This window comes from Ailuropoda melanoleuca, chromosome X, assembly GCF_002007445.2.
Source record: "Ailuropoda melanoleuca isolate Jingjing chromosome X, ASM200744v2, whole genome shotgun sequence".
NCBI lineage: Eukaryota > Metazoa > Chordata > Mammalia > Carnivora > Ursidae > Ailuropoda > Ailuropoda melanoleuca.
This window is the reverse complement of record NC_048238.1, coordinates 61,702,461-61,729,641: the sequence shown is the minus strand read 5'-3', so window position 1 is coordinate 61,729,641 and position 27,181 is coordinate 61,702,461. Positions and strand designations below refer to the sequence as shown.

Genomic DNA, 27,181 nt, shown 5'->3' with positions numbered 1-27,181 from the left:
AATAGAATGGTGGTTGCCAGTGGCTAGAGAAAGAGGAAAATGGGAATTTGTTATTTAATGGGAATTTAAAAATTCTGGAGATTGGTTGCATAACAATATGAATATACTACTACTGAACTATACACTTAAAGGTAACTAAAATGGTACATTTTACAATATGTGTATTTTACCACAATTTGGAAAAAATGCCAAATTATATTTTCACCCAGCAGTTACAGAAGAAGATTCTTTTAAGGACATCATATTTACCTTCTTACAGATAAGCAAACACTTTCACTAAGAGTGGAGAATGTATCAATAAATTGAATGGGATCATATCTGTAAAGCATAAGATTTTCTGAACATCATATATGTAATTTAAAAGGGTAGTGCACTGCTAATCATGGATAATGTACTCAATGTGATTAAAAACATCATTGTGTGCAAAAATGATATCTAACATGTTTAGCACAGAGGTATATGACTTTAAAAAAATAAAGAAGAAAGAAAAGTATGATCCTTTAAGCATTTCTTAGAAAAATAAATGCATAACACTAGTAAGCATATAAAAATAAGTGTTCTTAAAGACATACAAATCAAAACAATAAAATACCATTTTTCACTAAACTAACAAAAATTACAAAGTTGGGCAATACCTATCATTTACAAAGATAGAGGAAAATAGGGACTATCATGTATTTCAGCCCTCATCCAAGGGAAGTTTGGCTACATTTATAAAAATTTAAGCACACATATTCTTTGGTCCACTAATTCCAATTTGTAGTATAAGACCCACAGGATGGAGTTAGAGGGTATTTTATATGCTAAGTGAAATAAATCAGACTGGGAAAGACATATACCATATGATTTCACTCCTATGTGGAATCTAAAAAACAAAACAAATGAATAAACAAACTAAAAGCAGAATCAGATCTATAAATATAAAGAACAAACTGATGGTCAGAGGAAGAGGATGGGGGATGGGCAAAATGGGTGAAGGAGAGTGGGAGATACAGGCTTCCAGTTATGGAATGAATAAGTCATGGAAATAAAAGGCACAGCATAGGAAATACAGTCAATGATCTTATAATAGCTTTACATGGTGACAGATGGTAGCTACATTTGTAGTGAGCATAGCATAATGTATGCAGAAGTTGAATCACAATGTTGTACACCTGAAACTAATGTAATTTTGTGTTTCAAATATATTCAAACAAGGGGTGCCTGGGTGGCTCAGTCAGTTGAGTGTCTGCCTTTGGCTCAGGTCATGATCCCAGGGTCCTGGGATCAAGGCCCACATGGAGCTCTCTGCTTAGCAGGGAGCCTGCTTCTCCTGGCCCTCTGTCTACCCCTCTGTCACTCTGCCTACTTGTGCTCTCTATCAAATAAATAAATAAAACCCTTAAAAAATCCTCAAATAAAAAAATTAAAAGACCTGGTATTAAAGACCCATATTGCATGCATTTTGACATCTGGGGAAAGCCAATAGAGTCTCAAAGGATGGCCAACCAAAAGTTCCCCTTGTCATCCTGTTCCTGCAGATAAAGTACCATATTCAAATAACTTATCTCAGGGACCAAGCCCAGTGCCTGCTTATTCCTGAATAGAAGGCTTCAGTTCAAACAGGCGAATCACATCTCCTGTGGGAAATTGGGGTTTCACCACTCGCAGGGGTTATATTACAGCCTCTGCTTGTGCATTCTTTTCCCAAATGGAATCTCCATGTGTCCCTGTGTGGCATATAGTGTTCTCCTGTTCCAGGCTATGAGTATACCTGACTTCGTGTATTAAAATCAACTGTTGATTTTAACTGTCTCGTATTGGGAGGTTTTGGTTGGCTATCCCCATAACTCTAGGGCAGGAACCCCTTCTTCACCAATGGGAAGAAGTGGAGGTGATCAAAACACAAGGCTAGGAATCTCCCATAATATACAAATTGCAAATATAAAGCAAGATCTATGTACAAGGATGTCCATTTAAGCATTGCTTGTAATAGCAATAACCTGAAAACCACCTAAAGTTCCATCATTAGATAATTCTTTATCCGTTCATCTATCAATGGAAGCTAGGGTGGCTCCCATAATTTGACAATTGTAAATAATGTTGCAATAAAAATAGGGATGCATATATCTTTTGGATTAGTGTTTCTGTATTCTTTGGGTAAATACCCAGTAGTGGAATTAGTGGATCATATGGTATTCTATTTTTAATTTTTTGAAAAACCTCCATACTGTTTCCCACATTAGCCACAACAGTTTGCACTCCCACCAACAGTGCATGTGTGTTCCTTTTTCTCCACATCCTCAACATTTGTTGTTTTTTGTGTTTTTGATTTTAGCCATTTTGACAGGTGTGAGGTAATATCTCATTGTGCTTTTTTAAAGATTTGTTTATTTATTTTAGAGAGAGCAGGGGGAGGGACAGAGGGAGAGGGAGAGAAGCAGAGTCCCTGCTGAGCAGGGAGCCTGACACAGGGCTCAATCCCACAGCCCTGAGACCATGACCTGAGCCAAAATCAAGAGTAGAAAGATTATTTTTAACTTTTTGGGGAACCTCCATACTGTTTTCCAGAGTGGCTGTACCAGCTTGCATTCCCACCAACAGCATAAGGGGGTTCGCCTTTCTCTGTATCCTCACCAACACCTGTTGTTTCTTGTGTTGTTAATTTTAGCCATTCTGACAGGGGATGAGGTAATATCTCATAGCTTTGATTTGCATTTCCCTGATGATGAGTGGTATTGAGCATTTTCATATGTCTGTTAGCCACCTGTATGTCTTCTTTGGAGAAAAGTCTGTTCATATCCTCTGCACATTTTTTTAATTTTAATGTTTTTTTATTATATTATGTTAGTCACCATACAGTACATCCCTGGTTTCTGATGTAAAGTTCCATGATTCATTAGTTGTGTATAACACCCAGTGCACCATGCAATATGTGCCCTCCTTACTACCCATCACCAGTCTATCCCATTCCCCCACCCCCCTCTCCTCTGAAGCCCTCAGTTTGTTTCTCAGAATCCATTTTTTTTAAAAAGTGGATTATTTGGGGTTTTTTTGGTGTTGAGCTGTATAAGTCCCTTACATATTCTGGATCCTAGCCCTTTATTGGATATGTCATTTGCAAATATCTTTTCCCATTCAGTAGGTTGTCTTTTAGTTTTGTTGCTTGTTTCTTTTGCTGTCCAGAAGCTTTTTATTTTTATATAGTCCATGGAGCACAATTTAGCAGTTAAAAAGATTGTAGTAGTATATCTGTATGTGATGGTATAGAAATATCTCCAAGATAAACTTAAGTAAAAAATTTAAGTTTATAGTATCATCCTTTTTATTGTAAGTGTATATGCATTTTTATTTTGGAAAGTTACTCTGGAAATTACTGATAGTAGTTTCCTTTGTTGTTTAGGTTAGGAATTTGTAAATAAGGGAGAGAGACGGTAGCTCATTTTATACCTGTCTGATAGTTTGACTATTTTTATCAAGTGCATTATTAATTCACTTTTACAATGAAAATAAAAGTAAAAAGGTATGATCTCTGTTTTAATGAGTCCATTGTCAAGTGGAAAGATAAACAGAATTTCACAAAACAAATTTGAAATCACGATGGCACAAGCTAGTGTCTGGACTGATGATTGAAATAGTACCGAATAGTGCACAGCATGAGGAGCACTGAAGGAGTAAACTGAGGGAAGTGTCAATTGGATTAGAAATTTTTAATGTTTCTCATTTCAAAGGGGTTGCTTCTAAGTACAAATAAATAGTTTAGTTCTACATTTAACTACGACACATACTTAAAACAGAAAACTGTGCTCCAAACATCACAGGATTGTCATCTAATTCTATTTTTGAAAGAAAAGCAAATAACTGAATTCCTAGAAATGTTATTGAAGCTGGTAAAGAGGCCAGAAGGTTTCTGTTTATTGTGTTACAATATATTCCACGTAAAATCAACACAATTATATGGTCACTAGGGCCAAGCCTGAGCTTTCACCAGGATTGTCAAGGAATGTAACTGGAATATTACTCTTCACAAAATCAACAAGAGAATTGCTTAACATGTCTATCTCACTGAGCCAGTGGTTTAGGCTGTAGGTTTCTTTGTAAAGTGAAAGTGGCCTTAGAGCCCAATTGAAAAACAAAACTGATTTTAACTTCAGGGCAGAATGTACTTTATCCTTTGTGTCCACCTTTTTATCCTTCTCTAAATCAATATTTACAGTTTTAATGCTAAATTATTTTTGTGACCTTATTTATTTTCTTGGTTAAGATTTGCTCTTAAGAACTTAAAGAATAACTGCTCTTCCCCCATAAGCTTCTATTTAATAGGCACTGTCATAAAAGGTTCTTCCAACATTACTAATGTTGAGACCCTGGCACATTTCTAACAAATCAAATCAGGTTTTATTTAGTTCAATTTAAGGGATGAATCAGCTTTGAGTGTCCTCTAAATGAATTACAAATTAAATGACTGAGTGTGTTCAGCGTTTTCATTATTCCTTCCATTCTGATAATAATACAGGCTGGCTTGCACTGGAGAATTTGTTGCAACGGAAATATATGAGAATACTTATGCCAGCTCTTATGGTGGATTATTTGAATCTACACAGAACCTAACGACTTTGCTTTCTCTTTTATTCTGAGAATTTTAGCTACAAAATTATTGTACAATCAATATAGAATGATAACTTAATGAGATTTTTATGTAAATAACTTGAGGGTGCCTGGGTGGCTCAGTTGGTTAAGTGTCTTCCTTCAGGTCAAGTCATGATCCGAGAGTCCCAGGATTGAGTTCCACACTGGACTTCCTGCTCAGTGGGAAGTCTGCTTCTCCCTCTGTCCCTCACCCCACTCTCGTGCTCTCTCTCTCTCACTCTCTCTCAAATAAATAAATAAATAAATAAAACCTTTAAAAAATAAAATAAATAACGAGTTTTATTCCACTTGATTTAAAAAAAAACTTGGGTGGCATGTTCTGATTCATTTATTAAGAATATGTAATTCAGTACTAGTACTTATAATACATGTTACTCATCAGGCTTTTTAAATAGAGAAAGAACAGATCTATCTGATAAGGAACTTAATTATTAACATACACACAGGACAACTGTATTATATTTCTTACGAATAGGCACATTAATTACACAATCTAAATTCATTCTTTTTGGTAGTAAACCATGAATTCATATATTGCTTTTCTTCCTGATGTTTAAAACTCTTTTTCAAAAGGTTGTAGCTTTAAACAATTTTTTTAAAGATCTTATTTATTTGTCAGAGAGAGAGAGAGCAAGCACAAGCAGGGGGAATGTCAGTCTAAGGGAGAAGCAGGGTCTCCTCTGAGCAAGGAGTCCCTTGTGGGACTCAATCCCAGGACCCTGGGATCATGACCTGAGCCAAAGGCAGACACTTAACTGACTGAGCCACCCAGGCATCCCAAGGTTGTAGCTTTAAAACAAATCTGCACTCGTTAAGTATTATATCAGTTTTAGCTATAATAACTTTTATTTAAGTCATACTTTATACATTGTATATATTATTTCCCATTGTTATTTAAATCCAATTTAGGAGAGGTTTCCATTTTAAATTTCAGTTAGAAAGGGAATGTTGAAATCAGGTTATGTTGGGTGCCTGGGTGGCTTAGTTGGTTAAGCATCTTCCTTCGGCTCAGGTCATGATCTCAGGGTCCTGGAATTGAGCCCCACATAGGGCTCCCTGCTCAGCAATGAGTCTGCTTCTCCCTCTGCCTCTCCCTCCCCCAATTTCTGCTCTCTCTCTCAAATAAACAAATGAAAACATTTTTAAAAGGAAAAAAAACAGTATATGTCCACAAAGTATTTGAGGTGTAGCCTTTATGAGACCAGACCATATCTTCCTATGCAGAGGGCAGCAACAGGACCTCATACCTCATTCCATGATTTGCAGCATTTCTCCTCAACTCACTCTCACAGGCTTTCTCTCTCTCACTCTCTTGCTCTCTCATTCTTTTTTTTTTAAATTAATATTTTTATTATATTATGTTAGTCACCATACAGTACATCCCTAGTTTGTGATGTAAAGTTCCATGATTCACTACTTGCGTTTAACACCCAGTGCACCATGCAATACGTGCCCTGCTTAATACCCATCACTGGCCTATCCTAATCCCCCAACCCCCTCCGCTCTGAAGCCCTCAGTTTGTTTCCCAGGGTCCATAGTCTGTCATGGTTCATTCCCCCTTCTGTTTAACCCCCATTTCTTCTTCCCTTTCTTCTCCTACTGATCTTCCTACTTCTTATGTTCCCTAAATGAGTGAAACCATATGATAATTGTCTTTCTCTGCTTGACTTATTTCGCTTCGCATTATCTCCTCCAGTCCCGTCCATGTTGCAGCAAATGTTGAGAAATCGTTCTTTTGATAGCTGAATAATATTCCATTGTATATATGGACCACAACTTCTTAATCCAGTCATCTGTTGAAAGGCATCTCGGCTCCTTCCATGATTTAGCTATTGTGGACAATGCTGCTATGAACATTGGGGTGCACATGGCCCTTCACTTCACTACGTCTGTATCTTTGGGGTAAATACCCAGTAGTGCAATTGCTGGATCATAGGGTAGCTCAATTTTTAACTTTTAAAGGAACTTTCACACTGTTTTCCAAAGTGGCTGTACCAACTTGCCTTCCCACCAACAATGTAGGAGGGATTCCCTTTCTTCAAATCCTCTCCAGCAATTGCTGCTTCCTGCCTTGTCAATTTTTGCCATTCTAACTGGCATAAGGTGGTATCTCAGTGTGGTTTTGATTTGAATTTCCCTGATGGTTAATGATTTTGAGCACTGTTTCATGTGTCTGTTAGCCATTTGTATGTCTTCATTGGAAAAGTGTCTGTTCATATCTTCTGCCCACTTTTTTGATTTGTTTATTTGTTTCTTGTGTATTGAGTTTGAGAAGTTCTTTGTAGATCTTAGATACCAGTCTTTTATCTGCAGTGTCATTTGCAAATATCTTCTCCCATTCCATGGGCTGCCTCTTAGTTTTTTTGATTGTTTCCTTAGCTGTGCACATGCTTTTTATCTTGATGAAGTCCCACAAGTTCATTTTTTTTTCTTGCTCTCTCTCTCACTCTTATTTTCTCATCACAAACACATACATACACATACAGGACTTTGCAGGATATATATTTTTAATTAAAATTTATTTTCAGATTTTTTCACTACCCTTTGAGATAATTGGAGACATCATAGGGATGAAGCTACTAGAAAAAAATCATATTTCTATTTCTAGCTCTGCCATGGACATTCTGTGTCCTGTTGAATGAGTCCCCTGACCTTGCTTTTCTGATTCCCAATTGTAAAAATGGAAGACATTATTCTATCATGCTTCTAATTTACTTCCTAGGGGTGCCTCCAGGATTCATTGAACTAAAACAATATAAAATGATCATAGTTTATTTGATTAAAAATTCTAAGAATAAAAAGGATAAGTTTTTTTTTTTAAAGCTTTTATTTATTTATTTGACAGAGAGGGAGACAGCCAGCGAGAGAGGGAACACAAGCAGGGGGAGTGGGAGAGGAAGAAGCAGGCTCATAGCAGAGGAGCCTGATGTGGGGCTCGATCCCATAACGCCGGGATCATGCCCTGAGCCGAAGGCAGACGCTTAACGACTGAGCCACCCAGGCGCCCCTAAAAAGGATAAGTTTATTATGAAACTTTTTGAAGCCACAAATATGATTAAGACTACATTATCTTCTTACATTTTTTATTTATACTTTTAATTATAATATTAGTACAAGACATATGTATGGCGAATCTAGATTAACTTATCTAAAAACAAGACAGTAATGTGATCCTGTTATTTAAAAAATGTATGTAGTGTGAATGTGAATATGTGTATCATAGAAAAAATTTGAAAAAAATACACATTATAATGTTAACAAGTGCTATTTGTAGAATTGTGAGTGATTTAAATTCTTTTTTTTAAATTTATCTGTATTTTCCACAATGGTAATGTATTACTTAAATGATTACAACCATTTAAAATCAATACTGCTTAATTTCTAAGAGTTAAAATTTTTTTTACTCATTATATTCGAGCACGCTTTCATGTTATGGAAATAAATATCATGGACAGGCCCATTTCAAAATGGGGGCACACATATTAAAAACTGTGAAATCAGGGGTGCCTGGCTCTTGCAGTCAGTTAAGCCTCTGATTCTTGGTTTCACCTCAGGTCGTGATCTTAGAGTCATGAGACTGAGTCCAGCATCAGGCCCTGCACTGAGCATGGAGCCTGTTTAAGATTCTTTCTCCCTCTCCCTCTACCCCTACCCCCACTCTCTCTCTCAAATAAATAAATTAATTTTAAAAAAGAACTATGAAATTAATTTAGCTACTGTTATGTGTTGAAAGTAACCTAGCAAATATCACCCAGATAGTCCTTTCTATAATATTCTTTCCTTTGATTATTCTAATTATTTTAAATCTGTTTTAACAGCTACAAGATCGTACTCAGTTCAGTGACCAAGACTTAGCCACCCTTAAGAAGTACTGGGACAATGGAATGACCAGCCTCGGTTCTGTCTGTAGAGAGAAAATTGAAGCAGTTGCAACTGAATTAAATGTTGACTGTGAAATAGTTCGGGTAAGACATTTTCAATAATTTTCATGTTGTGGGTGAAGAGTGTCATAAATGAAAGCTTTAAAAATTGCATGAGGTGCTGTAAACAAGAACATCAATAAAGTGAAAAAGATAATCCACAGAATTGGAGGAAATATGTTCAAATCACATATCTGATAAGGAACTTGTATTCAGTGTATATAAAGAAATTTTACATCTTAATAATAAAAAGGCAAATAATGAAATTAAAAATGGGCAAAGAATTTGAAGACACATTTATCCAAAGGAGATATACAAATGGTCAATAAATACAGAAAAATGTTCATCATTTATAATTATGTAAATCAAAACCACAATGAGATACCACTTAATAACCAATATGATGTCTATAATAAAAAAGACAGATGATAAGAAGTGTTGACCAGGATGTGGATAACTTGGAACCATTATATACTTCTGGTGGAAATGTAAAATATTTTAACCACATTGGAAAATAGTCCTCAAAATTTTTAACATCGAGTTATCATAGGACCCAGCAATTCCACTCTAAGATATATACCTAAAAGAAATGAAACATATATATACTCAAAAACTTACACATGCTTGTTTGTTTTGTTTCTTAAATTCCATATATAAGTGAAATCATATGTTATTTCTCTGACTTATTTCACTTAACATAATACTCCCCAGCTCCACTGACATCACTGCAAATGGTAAGATTTCATTCTTTTCTATGACTGAATAATATTCCGTTCATCAGTCAATGGACACTTGGGCTGTTTCCATAATTTGGCTATTGTAGATAATGCTGCTATGAACATTGGCCTGCATCTTTCCCTTTGAATGAGTATTTTTGTATTCTTCAGGTAAATACATAGTAATGCAACTTCTGGGTCATAGGATGGTTCTATTTTTAACATTTTGAGGCACCTCCATACTTTTTTCCATAGTGGCTGTACTAGTTTGCATTCCACAAACAGTGCAACCCTTTCCTCACATCCTTGCCAACACCTGTTGTTTTTTATGTTGTTAATTTTAGCCATTTTGACAGGTGTGAGGCGATAGCTCATTGTAGTTTTGGTATTTCCCTGATGATCAGTGATGGTGAGCATCTTTTCATGTGTCTGTGGGCCATCTGAGTGTCTTCTTTTGAAAAATGCCTATTCATGTCTTCTGCCCATTTTTAATTGGATTATTCATTTTGGGGCATTGAATTTGATAAATTCTTTGTAGATTTTGGATACTAACCCTTTATCAGATATTTCATTTGCCAATATCTTCTCTTATTCCCTAGGTTGCCTTTAAGTTTTGTTGATTGTTTCCTTCACTGTAAAGAAGCTTTTGTATTTTGATAAAACAAATCAGAATAAGGGAAGAAGAGAGAGAGAAACCAAGAAACAGACTCTTAACTATAGAAAACAAACTGATCGTTTCAAGGGAAGTAATTGGGAGGATGGGTTAAATAGGTGCTGGGGATTAAGGAGTGCACTTGCGATGAGCACCAGTTTGTATGCAAGTGTTGAATCACTAAACTGTACACCTGAAACTAATACTGTACTGTATGCTATCTAACTGGAATTTTAAAAAAAACTTTAAAAACCCTTATATATGAATGTTCATAATAGCATTGTTCATAATAGCCAAAAATGGGAAAAAAAACAAATGTCCATCAAGTGAATGAATAAACAAAATGTGATATATACCTATATTGGAATACTATATAGCCATATAAAAGATTGAAATACTGAAACATAGTACAAAATAGATGATTCCTGAAAACATTATGCTAAGTGAAAGAAGCCAGTCACCAAAGACCACATATTTTATGATTCCATTTATATGAAAGATGGAAAGAAGATTAGTAATTGCCAAGGGCTTGAGATGAGGGAAATGAAGAATGACTGCTAGTGAGTATAGGGTTTCTTTTTTGCATGCTAGAAGTATTCTGGAATTAGGATGATTGTTGCACAATTCTATGAACATATTTTAAAAACCTTTTCATCATATACTTGAAACAAACAAATTGTATGGTATGTTAAATATATCTCAGTAACACTGCTTAAAACATTGCATGAGGTATGGGTGCCTAAGTGGCTCAGTTGGTTAAGCATCTGACTTCAGCTCAGGTCATGATCCTGGGGTTCTGGGATGGAGCCCCACATTGGGCTCCCTGCTCAGCAGGGAGCCTGCTGAGCCCTCTCCCTCTGCCACTCCCCCTGCTCGTGCTCTCTCTTTCTTTCTCAAATAAATAAATAAAATCTTTTTTAAAAATTGCATGAGGTAATGTGAAATATATCTCACATATTGCATAATGAATGACAGATTGAAAAATTATATTAATCAGTTATGGGAACAATAGTTTACATTCAATTTGAAAGATGTGGATATAAGATTTAAATAGTGGCAGTAGTATGCTGGTAAGTATGTAACAATCAGCTCTTTAAAGAAAAACACTCTGATTTATAGTATTTGTTGATTTCTGTGGTGTAAAGATTCCCACCATAGCTGACTTCATGGATCATTTAGTGTGGAATTCAGAAGAGATGCTAACAGTTGTTTCTTTCAAGGAAGTATGAGTAGGCTTCAAATCAAATGGGAGCGTCATCCCAGAAGATCAAGAGGGAAGTGCTATTAAGGAACGAATGACAAAATGCAGATCTCTTCTAAAGGAGGAAATAAAATATTTTCTCATACATACATGAAGAAAAAGGGAATATAGAGAAAAATCATGAAGCACAGGTTTCTAAAAACAAATACTATTCTCAAAATAAATACTGCTTTGTTCAGAGCCTTGCCTTTTATTTTGTTAGGATCCAGATGGAAAATCAGATTAAGTCTTGTGTTTACTGAGTATGCTATGTTATATATACTAATAAAGAAATAGAAATGAATTAGACACTTTTCCTGTTTTTAAGGAGTTTGGATTCTAGCAGGAGGGATAACACAAGAATGCAAATGACTGGAGAAGAATTGGAGTGGGATAATTGTGTGAGAAGCCCAAAAGCCAAGAATAAGGAACATCAGAGCATGGTTTTGTTATTATCATTTTTATTTAAAATTAAATTTATATATGCACATAGCTTAAGGAGTCAAGTTCTATAAAACCAACATTCCTTACTGCTCCCCTCCTACTATTTCCAATAACTAGAATCAACCACTTTTCACTCTTTTAGATGATTCCTTTGATATTTATTTCCACCTATAAATAATGTTCTATATTAATTAGAATTAGATTTGGCTGTAACAGAAATACTCAAAATAACACTGACTTAGACAAGATATCTTAATTTCATGGACAAGTCCAGGGGTATATAATTGAAAGCTGGCATGCAGTTCTGCCACATGAATTCCTCCAAGACTCTGTTACTTTCCACCTTCCATTCTGCCATCCCTATGATGTAGCCCTTGTCCTCAAGGTCAAAAATTATGACATTTATGGTCCAGGAAGCAAGACGGAGATGAGGGGAAAGAAAGACAAGGGGTGTGTACCAACGATCTTTTAAAGAGGTTTCCCAGAAACTGCCACAAGACACATTCCCTTATATCCCCTTGGCTAAAGATTAGTTACAAGGTCATACCTAACTGCAAGGGAAGTGGCAAATGTAAATATAATTTGTGTAGCAATGTGCCCAGTTAAATTTTATAATTCTAGAAGAAGGAAAAAACAGATATTGGGAAATATCTAGCAATATGTCTCATATCTGAGTATATGGCTACTTCTTGATTTTTCAGTGCTAGGCATTTTTGATTGATTTTCCACTATGAAATGTCAGGGTCTTTCTTCGATATTTTTCAAGATCTCTTCAGTGATCCTTTTACTTACATGCATACATTTTTTCTTTTTATTCTCACAGTATAATTATTTCATAATTCTGCTTAGTTTGTTATCCAATGTTAACATTATTATAACTAAGTAAATGCTTTACATATTTGAATTATGTAATATACTATTATACATATATATAAATATATATACACATATACTATTTCTGTATAATATTTCTGTATAACATGACTTTGTTTTTGTTTTTTGATTTCATTATTTTCTTAGTTTTTATTGTTTTGTATTTTTGCTTACAAAATACAAAAAGGTACTTAGGTACTTGATACTAATTTATTCTCAAAATCTCCCAGGTGCATATATCACTTCTCAATACATTCACACCTTTGGTAGTATAACAGTTTTATCATCTTGAAGAAATTTTTCCTGAAATCTTCTGATGTGCTCCAATCTGAATTAGTTACTCTTTACCTGGAGCATAGCTGTTAGCCTGAGAGTTCCATTTTCAATGTGGTTATCTTTTTTCTGTACTTTCAGTAAGATATCATCGAATTTATCTTCCAACTTTTCTACTGAGTTTTTCATTTTTGTTTGTTTTCAATCTGCCACTGATACTAATAAACACCATGTGCCATGACAGCAAGTTTTTAGGCTGTATGGATTGGTGTAAGAGAGACCCCAGACTGAAAGAAAGAGGAGACAAGAGAGAATATTCCTAAACATACTCTCCCAAAATGAAAGAAACAACAACACATCACATTTTCAAATTTTCTCTCTGCTGTGGTGATGATGGCATTTTGGAAAATCACTAGAAACATAATGATAGTAAGCATTTCCCTATTCTTTAGTACAAGGTTTAACTACTCATAAGGAAGAAGAAAATAGTAACACTTCTTCCTTTTCCTTCGTGTTAGGATTTTCTATAAGGATAGAGGGTTGTACCCATAACAATAATTGACGGAAAGCCCCAACATCAATGGCTTTGGTAATTTTTTTTACAGCAATTATACCTAAAACCCTGTAGTGTCAAAGAGAATACAAAAACAAAAACAAAAACAAACAAAAAACAAAGAGAATCCTAACTGGAAACTCTGGATTTCATGTTTAGCACAGGTAGGTGAGCTCAAATGTGGCGTCTTCCTGCCAACTTGCTGGGACAGGTAGGGGTAAGTAGTCATGACACTCTCTAGCTGAGGCAAGAGACCATGAGTAGTTACAGAGCTCCCTCACTTTCCGGCTGGATGGGTGAGCAAAAATGCTTATGGATTTCTCCCACTCCTTAGCTAAAGATTGCAAATGGAAGCAGTTTTGACATTCCCTTGTTCTCTTCTTTGGCTGGCACATGCATGATCATGATATTCTCTTGCTCACGGCCTAAAGCTAAAACATGCATAGCTAAAGCATTAACCCGATGAATTGGTGCATGCTGTCAAGCCACCTTCCCACTACCTTTCTGAAACAGATGAACTTGCCTCACTCCCTAAACTCTCCAACTGCCTTGTTAAAGCCACAGGGTATGTATAATCAACACAGGGGATACCCCTTGATTGCCTGGCCTTGATGGCCATGACAGCTAATCTTCCAGAGCTCCATGGAACTGTAATGGAGAAACAATTCTTGACAGGCCACCACACCTAAAGCACTCTACAAACAGCAGACAAAACCACAACCTCTCTATTAGCCTAGAGCTCCAGCCTGAGACACAGGCTTCAGGTTACCCACACATCTACAGACTAAGGAAACACTCCCAGGGAACATAAGCAGGAGGACACCAGCCTGTGTACCCACTTGGCCTCATTTCAGCTCAATAAGACTTCCCCAAGATGAACTTATCACTTACCTAAAGCCCCAATATTGGCAAATATCATCTATGGGACATCTCTCCTAGTCCAGAGAGCAGCAGAAAGTACAATCATATCCCCACAGGACTGCATATATTTGCATATATATGCTCCCCGAAGGTCTGGCTTCCAGTCAGCTTGAAACTGAATGCTAAATGGGATTCCTCCAATTGGATTACTAACAGGTCTTGACATATTCTCAGCAATGAGGACATACTAAGAATAAGTTAGGCCGTTTAGACAATCCCAAAGGTTCAAGAGGCAAACAAGAGTTAGGACAAGATTGAATAAGAATCATCACACAAACATAGCTACTTTTTCACTCTTGGCCTAATACATAGGGAAAACAAAAGGAAAAAAGTAAAGCAAAATGAAAAAACAGAGAAAATTGTTCCAAATTAAAGAACAAGGAAAAAAACACTTAGAAAAAGGATTACAATGATACAGATACGTAATCTACCTGATAAAGAATTCAAATTAATGATCATAAAGATGCTCACCAAACTCAAAAGAATGGGTGAATAGAGTGAGAACTTCAACAAAGGGATAGAAAACTTAAAGTACAAAACTCAAGTCACAGTGCTGAAGAATATAATAACTAAACTGAAAAATACAATAGAGGGATTCAACAGCAGACTGGATGAAGCAGAGCAAATCAGTGAGCTGGAAGATAAAGCAATGGAACTCATCCAGGTAGAGTAACAAAAAGAAATATATTTTTTAAAATAAAGATGACTTATGGGGCCTCTAGGACAGCATCGAGTGAAATAACATTTACATTATAGGGGCCCCATAAAGAGAAGAGAGAGAAAGGGTCAGAAAACTTATTGAAGAAATGATTGAAGATTTTCCTAACAGACATCCAAGTCAAGATAGCCCAGAGAATTCCAAATAAGATGAACCCAAAGAAAGAAACAACAATACACATTATAATTAAAATTTCAAAAGGTAAAGGTAAAATATTAAAAGCAGCAAGAGAAAAATAGTTACATATTAGGAAAAACCTAAAGATATCAGCAGATTTCTCAGAACAAACTGCAAGCCAGAAAAGAGTGGCATGACATATTTAAAGTGCTGAAAGGGGAAAAAAAAAGTCCAATCAAGAATACTCTACCAAAAAGGTTACCATTCAGATTTGAAGGAGATATAAAGAGTTTCCAGATAAGCAAAAGCTAAAGGAGTTTGTCACCACTAAAAACTGTCCTTACAAAAAATATCAAAGGGGTTTCTTTAAGCCCAAAAAATTGCACCAATTAGTAGCAAGAAAACATAGAAAAGTAGAATCTAATTGGCAAATGTAAAAATACAGTAGAGGTAGTGGATTAATCACTTACAAAGCTATTAAAAAGTTAAAAGACAAAAGTAGAAAAAATAACCAAAACTACAATTAGTTAAGGGATACATAAAAAGATATAAAAAGTGACATCAGAGCATAAAATGGAGGGGGCGTAAAATTGTAGTTTTGAAATGTGTTCACATTTCAGTTGCTCTCATCTTAAAATAGACTATTACATACCTAGGATAAAATATGTGAATCTCATGGTAACCATAAAACAAAAACACAAAAGAAGATGCAAAAGAAATCTAAAAACACTAAGGAAAGTCATTTAATCACAGAGAAAGGGAGAGAAGACAAGAAGAGAGAAGAACTATGAAAATATCCAGAAAACTATTAACAAATTGGAAATAATTTACTTTAGTAAATTATAATAATCAATAATTACTTTAAATATAAATGGACTAAACTGGTGAATCAAAGGCTGTAGAGTGACTAAATGAATAGAAAATAATTCACATACATATGGTGCCTACAACAGACTCACTTTAGAAGAACACACAGTGAAAGCATAAAAAAATGATATTCCATGCAAATGGAAGTGAAATGAAAGGTAGTGTAGCTATGGTCATATCAGACAAAATAGTCTTTAAAACAGATATTCTAATAATAAAAAGAGAGAGGTACTACCTAATGATAAAGGGATCAATCCATCAAGAAGATAAAACATTTATGAATATATATGCACCCAACATAGGGGTGCCAGAATATATACATCAAATATCAACAGACATAAAGGGAGAAATTAATTGTTCTTTTTTCTACTTCCCTAAAATACAATCTTTGGTGGTTTGTTTGAGATTTTCTTGTTCCTTGAGGTAGGCTTGTATTGCTACAATCTTTCCTCTTAAGACAGTGTTTGCTGCTTCCCAAAGAGTTTGAACCATTCTGTTTTCATTTGCATTTGTCTTCATGTATTTTTTTTTTAATTTTGTTGATTTCTTGGATGATCCATTCATTGTTTAGTGGCATGTTATTTAACTTCCATGTATTTGTGCTAGTGCCAGATTTTTCTTGTGATTGATTCCCAGTTTCAACTATTGTGGTTGGAAAAGATGTGTGATATGATCTCAATCTTTCTTCATTTGTTGAGACTTGTTTTGTGGCTTAATATATGGTTAATCCTAGAGAATATGCCATATGTACTTGAAGAGAATGTGTATGGCACTGTTTTGAGATGGAATGTTCCGAATTTATCTGTTAGATCCATCCGGTCCAATGTGTTCAAAGCCACTGATTCCTTCTTGATTTTATGTTTTCATAATCTATCCATTGATACAAGTGGGATATTAAAGTCCCCTACTATTAGTGTATTACTATCAATTTCTTCCTCTATGTCTGTTACCAGCAGCTTTATTTAGGTGCTCCCATGTTGGGTGCATAAATATTTACAATTCTTATATCCTTTTGTTGGACTGTTCCCTCTATCATTATGGAGGGTCCTTCTTTGTCTCTTCTTGAAGTCTTTGTTTTAAAGTCTGTCTGATATAAGTATTGCTATACCATCTTTCTTTTTGCCTCCATTTGCAGAGTAAAAGATTTTCTATCCCTTCCCTTTTTTCTGCATGAGTATTTAGTTCTATAATGATTCCCCTTTGGCAGCATATAGATGGGTCTTGCATTTTTATCCACTCTGTCACCCTATATTTTATGATGGGAGAATTTGGTCCATTTACATGGATACAAAATGTCTAAGTGAAATACTAACAAACTAAATCCATCAATATAATAAAATGATCATTCATCATGATCAAGTGGAATTTACTCCTGGGTTGCAGGGGTGGTTCAATATTCACAAATCAATCAATGTGACACACACATTAATGAAAGGAAGGATAAGAATCATATGATCCTCTCAGTAGATGCATAAAAAAAATTGACAATGGACAGCATCCATTCATGATAAAAACCTTCAACAAGAAGGTCGTAGAGAGAACATACCTCAACATAATAGAAGCCATATATGAAAAACATACAGATAGAGGAGGACTTAAGATGGCGGAGGAGTAGGGGACCCCTTTTTCAGCCGGGAACCTGAGTCGAGCTGGATAGGTACCAGACCAGCCTGAACATCCACGGAATCAGCCTGAGACGCAGGAAGATACATCTGGATCTCTACAAATGAACATCTCCAGTGCTGAGTATTGAGGTATGAAGCAGGGAGCCCTGAAACCGCGCACAGATATCGGAAGATAAACAGAAGGGGGAGGGAGACGCTGCGTAAGGGCGCTGGGAAGCGGTAGCCACCTGCATGGGGGAGCAGGCAGAATCACAGACCTGCACCCTCGAGAGAGCAGACTGAGACCATGAGAGCCGACTGAGACCATGAGCCTGGAATGCACACCACCAGACTGAGGGCCAGAGCTTCGGAGCACGGGGGGGGGGTGGCGGCTGGCTGCTGGCGGTATTAGAAACACAAAGGACAGAGACGTGCTGGCCCTGGAAGCGAGGGCTGGGATGCTGGCTATGGGGAGCACATCCCAGGACGCTGGAGGGTTGAGCAGCACCAACAGTAACAGAGTTAAAGTGGCCAGAAAATCAGTGGAGAACAGTCCGCAAGCCCTCTGTTCTGAGACAGAGGCTGAAATTCGGCCACTGCTGCTCTGACTCTCAGAACAGACACAGCAAACCACCAGGGAAAGCCGCCAGAGAACAAAAGCCTGGAAAGACTGGCTCACAGTGTGCCCATCCCTATCCCTCCTCGCAGGGGACACAGAGACTCTACCCAAACAGAGTTGCCAGAATATCAGCATGGCAGGCCCCTCCACCAGAAGGCAGGCTGAAAAATCAAGAAGCCCACATCCCTAAGATCCCTATAAAACAAGGGCGCATGGCCTGAGTCCCAGTCAATAATTTGGGCTCTGGACAAGCCCGCAGCCTCTCCTCATCAGAATGACGAGAAGGAGAAGTCCCCTCCAGCAAAGAAAAGATAATAAGTCTGTGGCCTCTGCCACAGAACTGATGGATATGGATATAACCAAATTATCAGAAATGGAATTCAGAGTAAAAATGGTCAAGATGAAATACTTGAAAAAAGTATTAAAGAAAATGTTAATGAGAATATATTATCTCTAAGGGTGGAAATGAGAGCGAATTTGGCAGAAAGTAAAAATTCTATGAGCCAAATGCAGTCAAAACTAGAGGCTCTGACAGCCAGGGTGAATGAGGCAGAAGAACGTATCAGCGAATTGGAGGATGGGTTAGTAGAAGAAAAAGCTAAAATAGAATCTGGACTCAAAAAATCCACGCCCACGAATGTAGGTTACGGGAGATTACTGACTCAATGAAACAATCCAATGTCAGAATCATCGGCATCCCCAAAGGGGTGGAGAAAAATAGAGGTCAAGAAGAGATATTTGAACAAATTGTAGCTGAAAACATCCCTACTCTAGCAAGGGAAACAAACATTCGTGTCCATGAGGCAGAGGGGACCCTTCCCAAGCTCAACCAAGACAAACCGACACCACGTCATGTCATAGTGCAATTCGCAAATATTAGATCCAAGGATACAGCATTGAAAGTGGCCAGCGCAAAGAAATTTCTCACGTACCAAGGCAAAGGTATCAGAATTACATCACACCTGTCTACACAGACATGGAGTGAGAGAAATGGTTGGGGGGGTCATTTTTATAGCTCCTTCAGAGAAAAACATGCAGCCAAGGATCCTCTATCCAGCAAGGCTGTCATTCAGAATGGATGGAGAAATAAAGACCATCCAGAATGGCCAGTCATTGACCAATTTTGTAACCAAGAAACCAGCCCTACAGGAGATATTAAGGGAGGTTCTATAAAAGTAAAAAGGCCACAAGAGTGATACAGAATGGAAAATCACAATTGATAGAAACAAAGACTTTACTGGAAACATGGCATCATTAAAATCATATCTCTCAATAATCAGTCTCAATGTAAATGGCCTAAATGCTCCCATAAAAAACCCAGGTTTGCAGATTGGATTAAAAGACATGACCCGTCCATTTGCTGTCTACAAGAGACTCTATTTGAACTGAAAGTTACATTCAGACTGAAAGTAAAGGGATGGAATACAATCTTTCATGCCAATGGACCTCAAAACAAAGGGGGTAGCAATTCTCATATCAGACAGATTGGATTTTAAACTAAAGACTATAGTTAGAGACACAGAAGGGCACTATAATATTCTTAAAGGATGTATCCAACAAGTGGATATGACAATTAGAGATATATATGCCCCCACCAGGGGAGCAGCAAGACACACAAGCAAACTCTTAACCAGAATAAAGAGACATAATGATAAAAATATGTTAATAGTAGGGGACCTCAACACTCGACTATCAGCAATAGATAGAGCACCAGAGCAGAAAACCAACATGGAAAAAGGAGCTTTTAATGCCATACTCGACATGTTGGACCTCATAGATATATATAGAACACTATACCCCAGAACCAAAGAATACTCAGTCTATTCTAATGCCCATGGAACATTCTCAAGAATAGATCATGTTCTGGGACACAAAACAGGTCTCAACCGATACAAAAAAAAATTGAAATTATCCCCTGAATATTCTCAGACCACAACACTCTGAAATTGGAACTCAACCACAAGGAAAAATTTGGAAGAGACTCAAACACTTGGAGACTAAGAACCATCTGCTCAGGAATGACTCAATAAAGCAGGAAATCAAAAATCAATTTAATCAATTTATGGAGACCAAGGAGAATGAAAACACAATGGTCCAAAACCTATGGGATACTGCAAAGGCAGTCCTAAGGGGGAAATACATAGCCATCTAAGCCTCACTCAAAAGAATAGAAAAATCTAAAATGCAGTTTTTATATTCTAACCTCAAGAAGCTCGGACAGCAACAGAGGGACAGGCCTAATCCACACACGAGGAAGCAGTTGACCAAGATTAGAGCAGAAATCAAGGAATTAGAAACCAGGAGTACAGTAGAGCAGATCAACAAAATTAGAAACTGGTTCTTTGAGAGAATCAATAAAATTGACAGACCGCTGCAAAGACTTATCCAAAAGAATAGAGAAAGGACCCAAATTAATAAAATTATGAATGAAAAAGGAGAGGTCACAACCAACACAACAGAGGGACAGGCCTAATCCACACACGAGGAAGCAGTTGATATGCCAATAAATTAAGCAATCTGGAAGAGATGGAGGCCTTCCTGGAAACCTATATACTACCAAGACTGAAACAGGAAGAAAATGATTTTTTAAACAGGCCAATTAATTATGAAGGGATTGAGTCAGTGATAAACAACCTTCCAAATAAAACTCCCGGCCCGGACGATTTTCCTAGGGAATTCTACCAAACATTCAAAGAAGAAATAATACCTATTCTCCTAAAGCTATTTCAAAAAATAGAAGGAGAAAGAAAGCTACCAAACTCATTTTATGAGGCTAATATTACCTTGATCCCCAAACCAGGCAAAGACCCCATCAAAAAGGAGAATTACAGACCTATTTCCATAATGAATATGGATGCCAAATCCTCAGCAAGATCCTGGCTAATAGAATCCAACAGTACTTGAAAAGATTTATCCATTATGACCAAGTAGTATTCATACCTGCGATGCAAGCGTAGTTCAACATTCACAAATCAATCAGCGTCATACATCATATCAACAAGAAAAGACTTAGGAACCATATGATCCTCTCAATTGATGCAGGAAAAGCATTTGACAGAATCCAGCATCCTTACCTGATTAAAACCCTTCAGAGTGTAGGAATAGAGGGTACATTCCTCAATCTCATAAAAGCCATCTATGAAAAGCCTACAGCAAATATCATTCTCAATGGGGAAAAGCTGGAAGCCTTTCCCTTAAGATCAGGAACACGACAAGGATGCCCACTCTCACCACTATTATTCTACATAGTACTAGAAGTCCTTGCAACAGCAATCAGACAACAAAAAGGGATAAAAAGTATCGAAATCGGCAAAGAAGAATTCAAAATGTCTCTCTTCGCAGATGACATGATACTCTATATGGAAAACCCAAAAGAATCCACTCCCAAACTGCTAGAAGTTATAGAGCAATTCAGTAATGTGGCGGGATACAAAATCAATGCTCAGAAATCAGCTGCATTTCTATACATGAATAATGAGACTGAAGAAAGAGAAATTAGGGAATCCATCCCATTTACAATAGCACCAAAAACCGTGTTACCTTGCAATTAACTTAACCAGAGATGTGAAGGATCTATATTCTAGAAACTATAAATCACTCTTGAAAGTCATTGAGGAAGACACAAAAAGGTGGAAAAATATTCCATCCTCATGGATCGGAAGAATTAACATAGTTAAAATATCCATGCTACCCAGAGCAATCTACACTATCAGTGCTATCCCGAACTAAATACCGATGACATTTTTTGAGGAACTGGAACAAATAGTCCATAAATTTGTATGGGACCAGAAAAGGCCCCAAATCACCAAGGAACTGTTGAAAAGGAAAAACAAAGCTTGGGGCATCACAATGCCAGATTTCGAGCTGTACTACAAAGCTGTGATCTCCAAGACTGCATGGTACTGGCACAAAAACAGACACATAGACCAATGGAACAGAATAGAGCACCCAGAAATGGACCCTCGGCTATTTGGACAACTAATCTTTGACAAAGCAGGAAAAAGACAGTCTCGTCAATAAATGGTGTTGGGAAAATTGGACAGCTACATGGACAAGAATGAAACTTGACCACTCTCTTACACCATACACAAAGATAAATTCCAAATGGATGAAAGACCTTGATGTGAGTCAGGAATCCATCCAAATCCTAGAGGAGAAATTAGGCAGCAACCCATACGACGTCATCCAAAGCAACCTTTTTCATGACACATCTCAAAAGGCAAGAGAAACAAAAGAAAAAAATGAACTTGTGGGAATTCATCAAGATAAAAACTTCTGCACAGCCACAGAAACAGTCAAAAAAATTAAGTTGCAGCCCATGGAATGGGAGAAGATAATTGCAAATGACACTATAGATAAAAGACTTGTATCCAAGATCTACAAAGAACTTCTCAAACTCAATACACGAGAAACATATAAACAAATCAAAAAATGGGCAGAAGATATGAACAGACACTTTTCCAATGAAGACATACAAATGGCTAACAGACACATGAAAAAATGTTCAAAATCATTAGCCATCACGAAATTCAAATCAAAACCACCTTGAGATACCACCTTATGCCAGTTAGAATGGCAAAAATAGATAAGGCAAGAAACAACAATTGTTGGAGAGAATGTGGAGAAAGGGGATCCCTCCTACATTGTTGGTGGGAATGCAAGTTGGTACAGCCACTCTGGAAAACAGTGTGGAGGTCCCTTAAAAAGTTAAAAATTGAGCTACCCTATGACCCAGCCATTGCACTACTGGGTATTTACCCCAAAGATACAGACATAGTGAAGAAAAGGACCATATGCACCCCAATGTTCATAGCAGCATTGTCCACAATAGCCAAATCGTGGAAGGAGCCGAGGTGCCCTTCAACAGATGACTGAATTAAGAAGTTTTGGTCCATATATACAATGGAATATTACTCAGCTATCAGAAAGAATGAATTCTCAACATTTGCTGCAACATGGACGGGAGTGGAGGAGTTAATGTGAAGTGAAATAAGTCAAGCAGTGAAAGACAATTATCATATGGTTTCTCTATTCTATGGAACTTAAGAACTAGGAAGATTTGTAGGCAAAGAAACGGATAAAGAAAGGGGGGTAATCAGAAGGGGTAATGAAGCATGAGAGACTATGAACTATGACAAACAACCTGAGGGCCTCAGAGGGGAGGAGGTGGGGGAATGGGATAGACTGGTGATGGGTAGTAAGGAGGGCACGTATTTCATGGTACACAGGGTGTTATATGCAACTAATGAATCATAGAACTTTACATCGGAAACTGGGGATGTACTGTATGTTGACTAACATAATATAATTAAAAAAACATTAAAATTAAGAAAAAAACATACAGGTAATATCATCTTCAATTTGGAACAACCTAGATCTTTTCCTGTATAGTCAGGAACAAGACACAGATGTCCACTTTCACTGCTGTTATTTAACATAGCACTAGTACTCCTAGTGACAACAATCAAACAACCAAAATAAATAAAAGACATCAAAATCACCAAGGAAGAAGTAAAACTTTTACTATTTCCAGATGGCATGATATTCTACATAGAAAACCTGTAACATGCCACCAAAAAACTGCTAGAACAGTTAAGTAAATTCAGTAAAGTTGCAGAATACAAAAATAAATGTACAGAAATCTATTAAGTTTCTACACAGTAATAATAAAATGGCAGAAAGAGAAATTAAGGAATTAGTCCCATTTACAACTGCACCAAATCCCGTAAAGTACCTAGAAATATACTTAACCAAAGAGGTAAAGAACCTGTACTCTAAAAAGTATAAAACGCTGATGAAAGAAATTGAGAAGGACACAACAAAATGGAAAAAACTTTCCATGTTCATGATTTAGAAGAACACATATTGTTAAAATGCTTTTACTAGCCAAAGCAATCTATACATTTAATGCAATCCTTATAAAAGTACCACTGCATTTTTCACAGCACTAGAACAAACAATGCACAAAATTGTATGGAGCCACAAAAGACCCCTAATAGCCAAAGCAATCTTGAAAAAGAAAAGCAAGCTGGAGGTATCACAATTCCAGACTTTAAGTTACATTGCAAAGTTGTAGTGATCAAGACAGTATGATACTATCTCAAAAACAGAAACATAGATCCATGGAAGAGAATAACCCAGAAATGAACCCAGAACTACATGATCAACTAATCCTTCTCAAAGCAGGGAAGAATATCCAATGGGAAAAAGACAGTATCTTCAACAAATGGTGTTGGGAAAACTGGAAAATGGTTAAAAGACCTAAATGTGGGACAGGAAACTGTTAAAATCCCAGAAAAGAATACAGCCAGTAACTTCTTTGACATTAGCCATAGCAACATCTTTCTAGATATGTCTCCTGAGGCAAAAGAAACAAAAGCAAAAATAAACTGTTGGGACTTAATCAAAACAAAAATCTGCACAGTGAAGTAAACAATCAAAACTAAAAAGCAACCTATGGAATGGAAGAAGATATTTGTAAATGATATATCTGATAAGGGTTAGTATCCAAAATCTATAAAGATTTTATAAAGCTCAACACCTAAAAATGAATAATCAAGTTTTTAAAAATGGGCAGAAGACATGAACAGACATCATAATTTCACTCATATGTGGAATTTAAGAAACAAAACAAATGAACAAACAATGGGAAAATGTTAAAAAAAAGGCTCTTTAATAGAGGGAACAAACTGGTGGGTGCCAGAGGGGAGGTGGATGGGAGCATGGATAAATGGGATCAAGAGTTATGTTTGTATTTATGAGCAATGTATAGAATTGCTGAATCATAGTGTACACTTGAAACTAATATAGTAACTATGTTAGTTTTACTTCGATAAAATAAAGGTAAAAGAGAGAAATTCATTGCAATAAAATAATAGCAGGGGACATTAATAGCCCATTTTCACAAGTCGATAGTTTATCCAGACAGAAAATCAATAAGGCCTTAAACAACATAGTAGACCAGATGGAGTTAAAAAACATACAGAACATCTTGTCCAAAAGCAGCAGAATTCATATTCTTCTCAAGGTCACATGGCACATTATCCAAGATACATCACATGTTAGGCCACAAGTCTCAAGAAATTTAAGATGACTGAAATTTTATTAAGCATCTTTTCTGACCACAGTTGCATGGAACTAGAAATCAATTACAAGAAGAAACTGACAAAACTACAAATACATGGAGATTGACCAACATGTTTCTGAACAACTACTGGGTCATAGAAGAAATTAAAGGGAAAAAGAGAGATTTCATAGAGATAAATGAAAACAGAAAAATGACTTACCAAAATCTATGGGATGTAGCAAAAGTGGTTCTAAGAGGAAGTTCATAGTACCTCAAGCAATGAAACAAGAGAAACTTCAAATAAGCAATTTAACTATATACTTAAATTAACAAGAAAAAACCCACAAATTTAGTAGAAGGAAGGAAATAATAAAGATCAGAGTGGAAATAAATGAAATAGAGATTGAAAGTACAACAGAAAAAATCAATGAAACCGAGAGCTGGTTCTTTAAAAAGATAAACAAAATCAGAAATCTTTAGCTATATTCACCAAGAAACAAGAGGGCTCAAATAAAATCAGAAATGAAAGAGAAGTTACAACTGATACCACCAAAATACAAGTGATCAAATAGACTATTATGAACAGTTATAAAGCAACATATTAGACAACCCAGAACAAATGGATAAATTCCTGGAAACAACTTTACAAAACTGAATCATGAAGAAATAGGAAATCTGAGTTGACTGATTATTCATGAGAAGAATGAATCAATAATCAAAAACCTCTAAACAAACAAAAGTTCAGAACAGGATGACATGGCTGGTAAATTCTACCAAACAATCAAAGAAGATTTAATACCGATCCTTAAAATAAAACAGAAATTGAAGAGGAGAAAAAGTTTCCAAACTCATTTTATGAGGACAGCAATATCTTGATCCAAACCAGATAAGGACACTACAAAACAAGGAAATTACACACCAATATCCCTGGTGAACATAGATGTAAAAATCCTCAACAAAATATTAGAAAACTGAATTTAACAATACATTAAAATTTAGGACCTTACAACATGATCAAGTGGGATTTATTACAGGAATACAAGGATGGTTCAACATCCACCAATCAATGACATGATACAACTATATTAATAAAATGAAACATAAAAATCATATAATCATATCAATAGATGCAAGATCATTTGACAAAATTCAACATCCATTTATGAAAAAACTCTCAAAAGAATGGGCACAGAATGTACCTCAATAAAGGCCACAGAAGATGGACCCACAGCTAATATCATTCTCAAATGTGAAGAGCAGGAAGCTCTTAATTATTACAGATACCCAATCTCCCTACTTTTATTCAACATAGTATTGGAAGTCCTACTCTAAGCAGTTAAGAATGAAAAAGGAATAAAGAGACACAAACTCAAAAAGGAAGAAGTAAAACTGTCAAAAATTGAAGATGACATGATACTATGTATAGAAAACTCTAAAGACTCCACCAAAAAATTTTCATAATAAATGAATCCAGTAAATTGCAGGTTACAAAATTAATACAAAAATGTGTGTGTTTCTATACACTAATAAAGAACAATTAGAAAGAGAAATCAAGAAAACTATCTTAATTTCAATCACATTGAAAAGAATAAAAATCCTTGGAATAAATTTAACTGAGGTGAAATACCTCTACATTGAAAGCTATAAGACATTGAGAAAAGAAATTGGAAAAGACACAAATAAATAGAAATTTCATGTTTATGGATTGGAAGAATTAATATTGTTAAAGTGCCCATACTACCAAAAACAATCTACTGATGCAGTGAAATCCCTGTCAAAATTCCAATGGCATTTATCACAGAACTAGAAAATTATAAAGCTTTTATGGATCCATAAAAGACCCTGAATAGCCAGAACAATCTTGAGAAAGAAGAAAATTGGAGTTATCACACACCCTGACATCAAATCATAAATATAAAGACAAAATAATCAAAGCAGTATGGTACTGGCATGAAAACTGACACATAGA

At 36.2% G+C, this 27,181-nt stretch overlaps 1 protein-coding gene across 3 annotated transcripts in view; it reads left to right on the top strand.

Moving 5' to 3' along the window:
• The window catches only part of HDX (highly divergent homeobox), a 284,176-nt gene that overhangs the window by 129,526 nt on the left and 127,469 nt on the right, over positions 1-27,181 (top strand). For all 3 annotated transcript variants that reach the window (XR_004622468.1, XM_034649783.1, XM_034649784.1), the window contains exon 5: positions 8,448-8,594. Coding sequence is in view for 2 of the 3 variants with exons in the window: in XM_034649783.1 (XP_034505674.1) it covers positions 8,448-8,594 (147 nt within the window). In the remaining variant the exon portion in view is untranslated. The remainder of the gene's footprint in view (positions 1-8,447; positions 8,595-27,181) is intronic.